General features: G+C 33.6%; 1 protein-coding gene across 2 annotated transcripts; it reads left to right on the top strand.

Moving 5' to 3' along the window:
* Window positions 1-605: 605 nt before the first annotated feature.
* Window positions 606-6461, top strand: LOC112707017 (type I inositol polyphosphate 5-phosphatase 12-like). Of its 2 annotated transcripts, XM_025758576.3 has the most exons (11): window positions 606-1576; window positions 1678-1930; window positions 2134-2950; window positions 3106-3230; window positions 3407-3491; window positions 4066-4231; window positions 4334-4374; window positions 4465-4732; window positions 4948-5071; window positions 5152-5509; window positions 5935-6461. In XM_025758576.3, the coding sequence occupies exons 1-11, from the start codon at window positions 823-825 to the stop codon at window positions 6211-6213; spliced, it is 3270 nt and encodes a 1089-aa protein (XP_025614361.1). In that variant the 5' UTR covers window positions 606-822; the 3' UTR covers window positions 6214-6461. The 2 variants fall into 2 exon arrangements, with proteins under 2 accessions (XP_025614361.1, XP_025614352.1); XM_025758567.3 differs by having other exon boundaries at window positions 677-1576; window positions 4066-4374.
* The last annotated feature ends 6920 nt before the right edge of the window (window positions 6462-13381 follow it).

The following is a 13381-nucleotide window of genomic DNA, read 5'->3' as shown; positions in this document are numbered from 1 at the left end:
ACTAATGGTCATATCTCTAATACTTCCTAAACCTCCATTGTACACATTATACGCTTAAGCCATTGGCTCCCTATACTTTCTCTTTTAAAAATTATCAGAAGTTGAGTTGAGTGATTTATTAATATGCCAATCCAGACGGGCACTTAACGAACACATCACCATCTTAACGTGGCACATATTTATATTTCGTTAATCACAGAGATAGATTATTGATGTAGGAACTAACTTATTTTACGGAGAAAAAAATATCAAAAGTCATAAAGTAATTTTTTTTCTGAAAGTCTCGTTATCTTTTAAAAAAAATTGTCACAAGCTGAATTTGATATTCACTCATTTTTTATTAATGTGATATCATCTTTTTAAAATGAACTCAGATTTTATTTTATCCATTAATTTTCAATTCAAATTTCATTCTAAATCAGTCAATTTTTGTTGAATGTTAGTTACACTTATGGATACATGTCACCATGCACATTTTCATTTGTTTAAATCTAGACTCTAGAGTAATAATATAGTATTTATTATTTAACACTTAATAACTCACTATTTTATTTTATTTTATTTTATTTTTTTTTTAAAATGATATTGATTTGGCGCGCCAAAGTGAAAGATTGATATGAATGTATTGTATTTCAGTGGTGAAGAAGTGCAAAGGGTTTCCTGTCCGTAAGGTTGGAGTATGCAGCGCCTTAGTTCCCGCATGGCCACACTCTCCCCAATCCCTATACACCCTTTCCACTTTTCTCTTCAATCATTCTTCGTTTTCTCTCTCTTCTTCTTCAATCTCCTTCGATTTCCGCTACTCCCATTCTTCCACCGACCATGGACGAACGAATCGAAGACGACGACAAGGACAACGAAAATTTAGCCTCCCTTCCGCCGCATCGCAAAGCCCATTCCTACAGCCAGCAGCTTCCAGGACCTTCGGAGCGCAAGCGACACAATCAAGTCCGCAAGCACAGTTTGGATGACAATCGCATTTCCAACAACATTAGCTCTTTCTATGAACAATCTGATTCCGATGATGAATTCTTCACGCGCTCCTCCTCTGCCACCGATGAATACCTCGAGGGTCCCGGTGGACCTGAAGATCAGGCTCAGCCTTTGCAGGAGTTTATAGGCAGCGGCGGCGGAATGGGGATCTTCAAGGCTCCTACTAGATCCGCCGTTCATCCAGGGCGGCCTCCGTGTCTTGAATTAAGGCCGCATCCATTGAGGGAAACTCAACTCGGTAAGTTCCTGAGAACGATTGCTTGTACGGAAGAGCAGTTGTGGGCTGGGCAGGAGTGTGGGGTGAGGGTGTGGGAGTTCAAGAATGCATATGAAGCAGGTTGTGGTCTTGGTGGAAAGGTGAGAAGAGGGGATGAGGATGCTTCGCCATTTTATGAATCAGCAGAGATATCACCTACCATGTCTTTGGCGGTTGATAACGGCACTAGGTTGGTTTGGAGTGGCCATAAGGATGGAAAAATTAGGTCTTGGAAGATGGATCAAACTTTTTCTACGCCCTTTAAGGAAGGTCTTTCTTGGCAGGCACATAGAGGACCAGTGCATTCCATGGTCATAAGTTCCTATGGTAGGTGCTATGCTAATTTCATTCTCTTATCACTTTCTTATTAGTGTAACTGTATTTTCTTCCCACTTAGTTTGTGATTCTTTGTTCTGGTTTGCATCAAGGTGATCTCTGGTCGGGTTCCGAAGGGGGTGTGATTAAAATCTGGCCATGGGAATCCATGGAAAAATCTCTTTCTCTGTCTCCAGAGGAAAGGCATATGGCGGCGTTACTTGTAGAGCGGTCTTTCATTGACCTTAGAAGTCAAGTCACAGTTAATGGTGTTTGCAGCATATCTTCTCAAGAGGTTAAGTGTTTGTTGTCTGATCATGTTAAAGGTAGAGTCTGGTGTGCTGGGCCTCTTTCTTTTTCACTATGGTATGCTTCTTATTCTTACATAATATTACATTCGTTGAGGTTGATGAGAGGATATGTTTAAAGTTTTGCATCCTTTTGTGATTTTTTTTTGTGGTAATCTCCATTTTGTCCTCCTCAACATTTTTAGAAGGATTTTGCCTACAAAAATAGGCCATGAATGTCTAAGTAGAATTCGTGTAACTCAATAATTGATACTTTAATAGGGATGCCCGTACCAAGGAACTCCTAAAAGTATTTAACGTGGATGGCCAGGCGGAAAATCGAGTTGACATGTCATCAATGCAGCAAGATCAAGGAGTAGAAGATGAACCCAAGGCAAAGTCTAATTCCTCCAACAAAAAGGATAAATCTCAGGGTCCTAGTTTTCTTCAACGATCGCGTAATGCTATAATGGGAGCTGCAGATGCTGTCCGTAGAGTTGCAAGCAAAGGAGCTGGGGCATTTGTTGATGATTCTAGAAGAACAGAAGCTCTTGTGCAGACAAGCGATGGAATGATTTGGAGTGGATCTACAAATGGCATGCTTGTACAATGGGATGGGACCGGGAACCGTGTGCAAGATTGTAATCGCCATCCTTGTGCTGTCCAGTGCATCTGCACTTTTGGAACACGGATGTATGTAGGTTATATGAGTGGTATTATCCAAGTTTTGGACCTTGAAGGCAATTTAATTGCAGGATGGGTCGCTCATAATGGTCCTGTGATTAGATTAGCTGTTGGCAATGGTTATGTTTTTAGCTTGGCAAGTCATGGAGGCATACGGGGATGGAATATCGCATCTCCAGGTCCTATTGACAACATAATAAGGACAGAGTTAGCTGCAAGAGAAGTTAGTTACACGAGACGGCACAATGTTAGAATTTTGATTGGCACATGGAATGTCGGTCAAGGTAGAACATCCCAGGAGGCACTTTTGTCATGGTTGGGTTCCGTCGTATCAGATGTAGGCATAGTTGTAGTTGGTTTGCAAGAAGTGGAGATGGGTGCAGGTTTCCTTGCAATGTCTGCAGCAAAAGAAACTGTAAGATTTCATTCATATGCCTATATTATGCAATTATTTTTTTTTCCTTTTTAAAATTTAGAATAATGTGTATTGGAGAATCAAATATAAATATTACATAACCTATCTTATCTAATATGCATATTGTTTGCATGCATTTATTGCCTACATCTCAGGTAGGGCTTGAAGGAAGCGCAATGGGGCAATGGTGGCTGGATACAATAGGAAAGGCCTTAGGAGAAGGAAAAGCTTTTGAGCGTATGGGTTCTAGGCAGCTTGCCGGTTTGCTTGTTTCTCTTTGGTGAGTAATTGTTGTGAAAGTTTGTGGCTGATCAATCAAATTAATGAGATAAACTAGTTATTCCTGTTTCTTTTGCCATGGAAAGACATCTTAAATCTTTGGTTTATGTACTTCTGATTTCTATGTTTAATATTTTTTTCTTGTTCATATATTATGAGTTGACATTCCTCAATTAGGGTCAGAAAGAATCTTAGAACACATGTTGGTGACATTGATGCTGGAGCAGTCCCATGTGGATTTGGACGTGCAATTGGCAATAAGGTTTGCATCTGTTTTCCCAGTTACTTTAAGGTTTAAAATAAGGTTGTACTTCAATTCTGCCCATGAAGGCACTATAATTATAGTAAAGTTTATCAGTTCATTATGGTTTCAACTGTTTGTTATAGTGAAATTCAAGCAAGTAATGCTCAAATGCTTAAAAACTTTATATTCAATTATTTCTCTTCTCAATTTAGTGCAAGTACATTTTCCTACATAATTTGGTTAACCTTGAAAGTTATCTATGTAGTTTCATCCAAATACCCCTATTCAGTACCTTATCTAAACTGTAGCGAATGTGTTACATGGAAGAAATGATAGAGATTCTCTCTCTCTCTCTCTCTCTCTCTCTCTCTCTCTCTCTCTCTCTCTCTCTCTCTCTCTCTCTCTCTCTCTCTCTCTCTCTCTTTTGGAGTTGAACAATTCACTTTATTGTGACTTCTTAGTATGTGTATAGCAGTATTAATTTTGATGTTAAACACTAGATTGGCATCTAAAAAATAAAATGCTCGAGTTGTGAACTTTAGTTTCACTCCAAATGAAATGAATACTAATGAGGCAATATTGGATCAAGCAGGGAGGAGTGGGTTTGAGAATCAGAGTATATGATCGAATAATGTGCTTTGTAAATTGTCACTTGGCTGCACATTTAGAAGCAGTTAATCGGCGTAATGCTGATTTTGACCACATTTATCGAAATATGGTATTCAGTCGATCATCCAACCTACTTAATACTGCAGCTGGTATGGTGCCATACCTGTTCTTCTCTTCCTCTCTTGCCTTGTCAACATATTTATTTTGGCTACTTTACACTTCTGGCTTGCCATTGGTCCTCTCTATTGCAGCTGGTGTCTCTACTGCTGTTCATATGCTGCGCGGTACAAATGTGAGTATTTTTCTTACATCTTATGATAATGTTTTCATGTCTTTCCAAACTAATTCATCATAACTGTTACATGGCCTCATTGTGCCATAGGCTATGGGTATCACCATTGAAGAAGCAAAACCTGAGCTATCTGATGCAGATATGGTGGTATTTTTTGGTGATTTCAACTACCGACTTTTCGGTATATCATATGATGAAGCTAGGGATTTTGTTTCTCAAAGATGCTTTGATTGGCTAAGAGAAAAGGATCAGCTCAGGGCGGAGATGAAAGCTGGTAAAGTTTTCCAGGGAATGAGGGAGGGTATTATCAAATTTCCTCCAACTTATAAATTTGAGAGGCATCAGCCTGGTTTAGGAGGTAATAAATAGGCACAGCAAACACTACTTTTAGTGTCTGTGTACTAGATTTTTTTTTATTTCGTTTTAGTTCTTCACTGGCATATTTTTTTAGTCAAAAGCATTATTAACTCAGTGAACACAACAATTTGAATATGTCCGTCGTTAATAAACTTGTAACTTTACATGGTTAAAAATGAAAATAACAATGGCATAACTTTTAATATATTCTTTTAGGTTATGATTCGGGAGAGAAAAAGCGAATTCCTGCATGGTGTGATAGAATTATCTATCGTGATACTCGATCAAGTACACAAGCTGAATGCAACTTAGACTGCCCTGTTGTGTCATCAATTTTACTGTATGTTACATCGTCTTGATTGCTTTTCATTGTTTGATTTTCGTCTTGGCTACATCATTTCACCATTTGATCCTTAACAGGTATGATGCTGTAATGGATGTGACTGATAGTGATCACAAACCAGTTCGGTGTAAAATCAATGTGAGAATTTCTCATGCTGATAGATCTACAAGGAGAAAGGAATTTGGAGATATTATGACATCAAATGAGAAAGTTAGATCTATGCTTGAAGAATTATGTCATGTTCCAGAAACCATTATCACCCCAGACAAAATAACCCTTCAAAACCTGGATACTTCATCGTTGCTTATAGTGAACAAAAGTACGAAGGATAATGTTGTGTATAAGATCATTTGTGAGGGGCAGTCTGTTGTCAAGAATGAGGGAGAGCCTCATTTTGTTGCCAAAGGTGACTTTGGATTTCCTAGATGGCTTGAGGTATTGTATCTTTCTTTTCTCTCACTTATTTTTTTTCCCTTTCCCTTTGCTCTCTTTCTCTTTGTTTGGTGTCCTCCTCAAAAATGGCTTCATATAGCGTTATTCTTATGCCTCAAAGCTTTTAGGTGTAGTTTTAATTTGTTTATATGCGTGTTTTGTTTTTGCTTTTGCTTTATGATTTTATCTCAGTGTACTCTATTTTGTTCTCGTCTCCTGTTGAATATTCTTATCCTTTTATAATAATATTAAGAAAAATGGTTTTCGAATCATATGCAACAACAAAGTCTTATTCCATTAGATAGCGCGTCAGCTCCTATGGATCAAACAATGTCATTGAACCCTACCATGTATGGTTGTCAAATCATATACCTTAAATAAAAAATATGATTAGCAAAGAGTTCTTATCTGAAATATCTTAAAATTAGGTTACTCCACCTGCTGGCATAATTAAACCTGAGCAGAGCGTAGAGGTTTCAGTACGGCATGAGGAGTTGCATTCGTCAGAAGATTCTACAGATGGCGGATCAACGAAACGGAGGAGTGAAGAGAACCAAGATAAAGAAGTAATCTTAGTTGTTCATGTCCAAGGCAGTTGCTCCATCCAAACATACAGTCAGAAAGTCCACGTGCGTCATTACTTCACGGCAAAGACACTTCGAACTGACTCAAAATCCAACAATGCTAGAAGAAATTATGCATGCTAACTACATAGATTAGTTTCAGAAATTAAGCAGTTCCACTTATGTGGTTGATGGCTTGTAAGATGTGAAAAAAGAGGAAGAAAAAGGTCTAAGGGGAAGGAGGGAAAGGTCAATGATAGAGACTCACAGGATAAGAGGCATTGTTGAATTTGTTAAACATCTGAAAGCTCTCTATGTTTTGATTTGTAGTGTATGTTTGGATTAGAGTTTGTAAAATTAATTTTCAATCAATTTGATTTTTGTAAACTTGATTTTATCAAACTTTTTTGTATAATACTATAATAGGGAATTATAAGAAATCACCCTTGAAAACCAAATATCCATCTTCAGTCTTAGCATTCCAATAATATGCCCACGAGTTACTTGACTTGAAGAATCACAATCTCACCATTCTCCCAAATTCATATTTATAATTAAACTCAAACACAATCAAGGAAAATAACAAAATTAAATTCAAGTTATAAATAAAATTATCAAACTAAAACTTGAATAAGGATAATGTATTTGATCTTAACTATATAAAAAAAGTTGCTAACATCTACTCTCTTCTTTTCTGAGCAATTTAGCAAGCTATACATTTTGGTTGAAACAATAAAACACACCCTTCTCTCATGAGAAACTAATAAATATATAGATAATTTTATAATTTAATTTGTAAAAATTAATCATAATTTCTTCCCCTTGTCTATATATAGATGTATTATGTGTAGCTTTACACTCCGTTTGGTTTATGTGTATGCGAGGCCAAGACAAACACAGTGGAACTTGTCTCTTGTTTGGTTTGTGAGAAAAAAAAAAAATAATAAAAGACACGCTTACATGCAGTAGCACACATAATACACGTATTTTATGTCTGAATAAAATGATAAGACACAGTCAAAGAGTGATGGACACTGATCTGAATTATTTTTTTTACTATTTTACTCTTATTAAAATTTTAACTTCTAGACTTCTTCTTTTACCTTTGACAAATCCTAACAAGTCTCAAAATTTTTTGTGGACCTTTTTTATTGACAGCTACTTTTGTGGAGCTTCTCTAACCTTTTTCTATTCTTGAAAACTCCACTAAAGATTTGAGATTATGTTATCTCTCTTTATTATTATCTCAAAAATTTTTTATTTTTGTCTTCCCTTATTCTATTACCATGAACTTTTATATATTTTGTTTTGAAAAAAATAGTAGTGTGTGAATAAAGGAACAAATAATACTGGTAGGTTGTGAAGTATTGTGAATGTTGAAATTTGTTTTGGAGATTAATGCGGGATGATGAGCAAATTAGAAGTATCGTGAATTTTATTATTGTTTAGTTAATATTTGGAACTATTATCTGACTATTGTAAGGGTTAGTATGAGCCTATAAAGATTCAACCAATAATTTAATAATATTTGTCATGATCAGGTTGTCTTTCTTGTATTTTCAAATAGCAAGGAAACTATGTATGAGTAGTAAGTAATTTTTGGAATGTATTGTTTTATGAAAAGCGCATAGTTTATGTGTCTTTCATCTTTACCAAAAAAATTTATGAGTTTGGACTTAAAATTGCATTAGATTTGAAGTTCAAGTTGATGTCTTTTTTGAATTTGAAAGTTTTGAGATATTAATGAGAAAAATCAGAGGCTTTTATATAAGTATGAATTTCAATGTGGGTCATGGGTCTTTTTATTTTGTGAAATTAGAACTTTAAAATATTAAATTCAAGTTTTTTATTTTGTTTTTTATAATTTAGAGCATTGGTTTATGGAAAAAGTCTTTGATCCCATCCCGCTCTAATGTTGCTAGTTCTGTTTCTTTTGAATTTGTTATGGTCACTATATAAAACTTATTTGAATGTTTTGGTGCTGGATATTTATTATTTATTTATTTTTACGCATTTACTTTTTATTGTTTGTTAGGAAGTGATGATGGATCGTTCCAAGTAAATTAAGCTATGTGTTGGATATTACTGGATTATGAGAATGCAATTTAACACGTTAATGTTATTTTTTTTATTTACTTTATATATGTATGTTAGGAATAGAAGGCAGAGTCATTCTTCGATTGGTCGAAGAGTAAACACATTGCCATTAAAGCGAGATGCATTAGATAATATCATTGGGGTGGGTGAAGATAAAAATTGCATATGAGAATTACGAATGAGTTTGAATACATTTGCCAATTTGTGTGAATTGCTAAATGTTCAGGGTGGGTTGGATGAAGATAGTCATATTAGCATAGACGAGCAAGTAGCTACTTTCTTAATCATATTAGTTCACCAAACCAAAAATCGTAGCGTACAAGTTAGGTTCTATAGGTTTGGTGAAACTATAAGTAGGTATTTTCACAAGGTATTGTGTTCGGTTTTACGTGTTCAAAGTATATTATTTGTAACGACAAATCCTGTACTGGAAGATTGTGTGGATCCCAGATGAAAATGGTTTAAGGTAGGTCTTTTTTATAGCTCAATTTCTTGTTGGTCAAGTTTATCTGGTGTATAATAACTATTTTTTTAACATTTGATAGGATTGTCTAAGAGCATTAAATGGAACTTATATAGATGTCACTGTCCCGAAGAATGATAAATCTAGATATCGGACAAAGAAATCTAGAATATCCACCAATGTCTTAGGAATTTGCAATCAGAATATGAATTTCATCTATGTCCTTAGCGGTTGGGAAGGATCGACATCTGATTCAAGGGTACTTAGGAATGCAATTGATGTTGATGAAGCCGACACAATTGATGTTATAGAAAGTAGCCACGAGTGGACTCAATGGCGTAAGGACCTAGCAACCAAAATGTGAAAAATATGGAGAGGAGAACATGGCGCATAGAATTTTTATTTTTGCTAGTTTTATGATGTATGCAATTGTCATCGACTATTATTATATTTGAATTCATTTGAGTTTTTTCCCTTGTGGCATATGCATTTGCCAATTCAGTTTGATGACTTGTATTCTAATTAAAGATACAACTAGACAAGAATTTGTTTTAATGATTTCAAAAGATGTTAAACGTCTATAATATTATTGAAAATATTGAGGTATGTTGATATTGTGCTGGTAATTATTTATTTTAATAGTCCTACCCCATCCCAAGATGAAAGTAGTACTTTTCTACTATAAATGTATTATTAGGTATTAGTTTGCTATGAGTGATAGTTTGCTATAAATCTGTTAGTAATTTATTGAAAATTCTGCTATATTCGTGGTAGTAAATTTGTGTTCATTATCATAGTAATTCTTGTGTAATCTTGAAAATAATTCTACCATATGGTGCTCTTTTTTATTATTGTGCATATATATTATCCAGCAGCAAATGGGTATAGTAAACAGTTCTTAGCATTGGCTTCTTCTTCGATAGCTAATTCTACACATGGTATTTTTCATCGATGAGCCATGCGTTCCTCTTTCTCTCTGTTAAACTGAACCTAGCAAACACACTCGCAATAATTAAGACCAACAATGAAGAAGAAGAAGAACACCGCACAGAAGAAGATCGCAGAGAGGACAGTACAGAATAACGAAGAAGGAAGAGGCCAACTAGAGAGAAGGGAGATTTTTTGGGGCTTGAGGTGAGGGGGAGAAACCCTCGATTCAATTCGGGGTCTTTGCCTCTCTCTGGTCTTTTTTTTTTTAAAGAATGATTGAATTTTCAATTTAAATTAGAAAGATAAAATAATCATTTTAATTATGTAGTGTTTTTGTGTTTTATTAACCAAACATAATATTAAACACTATACTACTGTCATGTCTATTATATCCAAACATCATACATAAACATAAATATTTTATATCTATATCTCAAGTATCTATATCTTAATGTCTACGGGTTCGTTTGGAAAACACTAAAAAGCTACTTTTTTAATTTTTGACTTATAAAAAGTTACATTAATAGTGTTTGGTACAATTTTTTAGATAAGCTTTTAACTTTTTAAAAAGTTATTTAAGAGTTTTTGAAGAAGCTAAAAAATGTGACTTTTCATATTTTCAAAAACTATTTTATCACTTCTATTTAATGCACAACTTTAAAACAATGACTTCTATAATAACTTTCCAAACACAAAATAACTTATTTAAAAGTTGTTATTAATAAAAGTCCTTATATTTTAAGTTCTTTTTTCAAAAGAACTTATTTAAGAAATTTACCCAAACTAACCTATGTTTAAGTACACACAAAAACTAAATGGAGCCTTATAGATTATGGCTACGTCGCAAAAACATGACATACACACAAAATACAATATAATACAAGATATACACACATATTAATTTTAATTTTTTTAGACAAAAGACATGTAATATATATAAAATATAAAAAAATAATTTAATTAACTTTTTTTAATTATATAAAACATCTTACGTAATTTGAGTGTCAAAAAAAGTATTTATATTTTTTTATTAAAATAAAATGTACATAGAATAAATGTGTATCACATAAATATCATATGTATCTGACTTATAAAGTATAAATATAATAACTCAACAAAATATTCATATTTCATAATATTATATTATTATGGACTTTATTTGAGTTGTTCTAAAAAAATTTAAAAATTTATATCTTCTCCAACTTTTTTGTTGTGCTTGAGAATTTATTATTGCACAAAAAAATTCAATAATCAGCAGAATTTATTATTTTAATTAATATTGTTAATTATAATCATATTTTTTGAATTGAATAATCTAATAACATATTTTTAACTCATATTTTAGATATTATTAACTAATTGTTGAACAAAAATTCTAAATTCTAGTTCTAATATTTTTCTTGTAATTTAAAGTAGAATTATTAAGAAAAACGTTAGAAATTATATTTTTACTTTTTAAAAAGGATTTTTTTATCACATATAAAAGAATGTTTAAAAATAAAATAAATCATTTTAATATACATCAAAATATAAATTTGAAAAAGAATTAATTTACATTCAAAAGTAAATTATTTTTTGAAAAATTAATTTAAAAGAAGTCATCTTCCATAAGAAGAAAAAAGCCTCTTCCAAAAAAATCTATATAGTATTTATTTAGATGTTATTAAATTGATAAAAAATATATTTTTTAATGAAATTTTTTTAATATATTTAGTAAATTTTTAATAATAAAATAAAAGTATTAAAAAAATAAAAATATGTTTTTTGAGAAGTTATAGTTTATATTTATTTTTAAAAGATTTTTTTTAAAAAAATATTTTTTATGTAATAAATAAAAAAATATTTTTATATGATTATATTTAAACATAAAATTATTTTATTTTTTTTAAATTAAAAAAAACTTTTAAAAAAATTCAAAAAAATTGACGAAACAAACACAAGGCCATATAAACAATCATGCTATCACAACTGAATTGTTTTTTTTTTGAACAAGAGAGCTCAACACAATAAAGTGGAGCAACAAACAAACGGACACTACGACATGAACAAGTCAGACAAAAGTTTTTTAATGTCATTTTCGACATAGCCATCAACAACAAAAAGGATCTAAACTATTCTATTCTCTAACACTGTTTAAAGATTTCTGAAATACCTCCTCTGCACTCCTTTCCTTGTTATTAAAAATCTGTCCGTTCCTCTCTAACCAAATGTTCTAAATAATCGTAAAGAAGCACATAATCCACTTGTTACGCTTTACCTTCATGTTAGCAACACCTGTCCAACTCTCAAAGTGTTCTTTTAATGAGCTCAGAATAATCCATGATCTCCTTAATTCAGATAGCCATTGACACCACACCTGTCAAGTAAACTCACAGCCCAGGAACAAATGATGAATATATTCAACTTCTTTATTACACAAAACGTACATGTTATCACCTTGACTAATAATTCCCAATCTAAGCAGTCTTTCTTTAGTATTCACTCTTTCTATCAGAGTAAACTAAATAAATAACTTCACTCGTGGCGGCACCAAACCTTTCCATAAGGTTCTTGTAAAACTGTAGCTGGTTATGTCCTTCGAGAGAGATTCTGATTGTACTACCTGCACCAAAGAGTTAGTTGAAAATATACCTTCTTTGTCAAACTTCCAAAAAATTCCGTCCTGCTTATCATGTGCCAGCTTTACAGGTCTTAAAGTCTTATGCAATTGAACCACTAAATCCAACTCCCATTGGTATAAATCTCTCCTCCACTGAAAATTTTAGATTTACTCTAACCCATCCCAAAATCCACAATCCCCTATGACTGACCTTTTAACGGACCACTTTTTAACCAGACATCTTTCCAAAATCGAGTCATTCTTTCGTCACTCACCTCCATAGACAGCCCCGCAATCATCTTATCTTTCACAGCACTATCCTTGAACTGCAGTTGACAGATATTCTTCCATGGACCCCTCTAGTAGGTAATGTTTAAGCTGATAACATCACACTGGGATTTAAAATATAGCAAGAGCACATAACCTTCTTCCATAATGGACATTCTTCTTTTGAAAAACGCCACCACCACTTAAATAGTAGTGCAGTGTTTCTGACCACGGCATCACTATCCCCAATCCACCCAATTTTTTAGGGACTTGAACCACCTCCCACTTAACTAGCGCCAAACCATTCCTGCCTTCCTCCTTGCTCCACAGGAATCTTCTCTGTAGCGATATCAACTTTTTTGTCACTGCCTTTGGCATCTTATACATACTCAAGTAGTACACCGACAAGCTATTTAACACGGATTTAATAAGGACCATCTTACCCGTTTTATTGAGGACCTTTGCTTTCCACAAGCTGAACTTCTCCTCTACCTTGTCAATTATTGGTTTCCAGGTCTTGACCAGTCTTGGGTTCGCTCCTAAAGGAATGCCAAGATATCTGATTGGGAGGCAGGCCTCCTTGCACCCCAACAAGTTGCACATGTTGTACGTCCAATGCTGTTCACAGTTGATTGGGATTAAACTTGATTTATCAAAGTTAATGATTAACCCTGACATCACCTCAAAGCACCTTAGCAGCCTGGCATAGTTTCTGATGGTATTCTCTTCTGATGAACAGAACAATATAGTGTTATCTGCGAACTGGAGGTGTGACAGCTTTATATTGTCCTTACCAACTAACAACGACACAATATGTCTGTTCCTGACTGCCTTTCCTATCATTCTATGCAAAACATCAACCACTAGAACAAAAAAAAAAAAAAAACGGAGAAAGTGAATCATTTTATTTCAAACTCTTCTCCATCTTAAATAATTTAGATGATGAGTCATTTACC

The sequence above is a fragment of the Arachis hypogaea genome, chromosome 1 (assembly GCF_003086295.3).
Source record: "Arachis hypogaea cultivar Tifrunner chromosome 1, arahy.Tifrunner.gnm2.J5K5, whole genome shotgun sequence".
NCBI classification, from domain to species: domain Eukaryota; kingdom Viridiplantae; phylum Streptophyta; class Magnoliopsida; order Fabales; family Fabaceae; genus Arachis; species Arachis hypogaea.
This window is presented reverse-complemented; position numbering and strand designations above follow the sequence as displayed.

What these genes read in the sequence shown, in the direction of transcription:
- LOC112707017 (XM_025758567.3), top strand. Translation starts at nt 823, where the DNA reads ATGGACGAACGAATCGAAGACGACGACAAGGACAACGAAAATTTAGCC. An exon ending in ATATGCTGCGCGGTACAAAT is followed by an intron (nt 4,375 to 4,464) that starts GTGAGTATTTTT and finishes ATTGTGCCATAG; the next exon opens with GCTATGGGTATCACCATTGA. An exon ending in GTTGTGTCATCAATTTTACT is followed by an intron (nt 5,072 to 5,151) that starts GTATGTTACATC and finishes GATCCTTAACAG; the next exon opens with GTATGATGCTGTAATGGATG.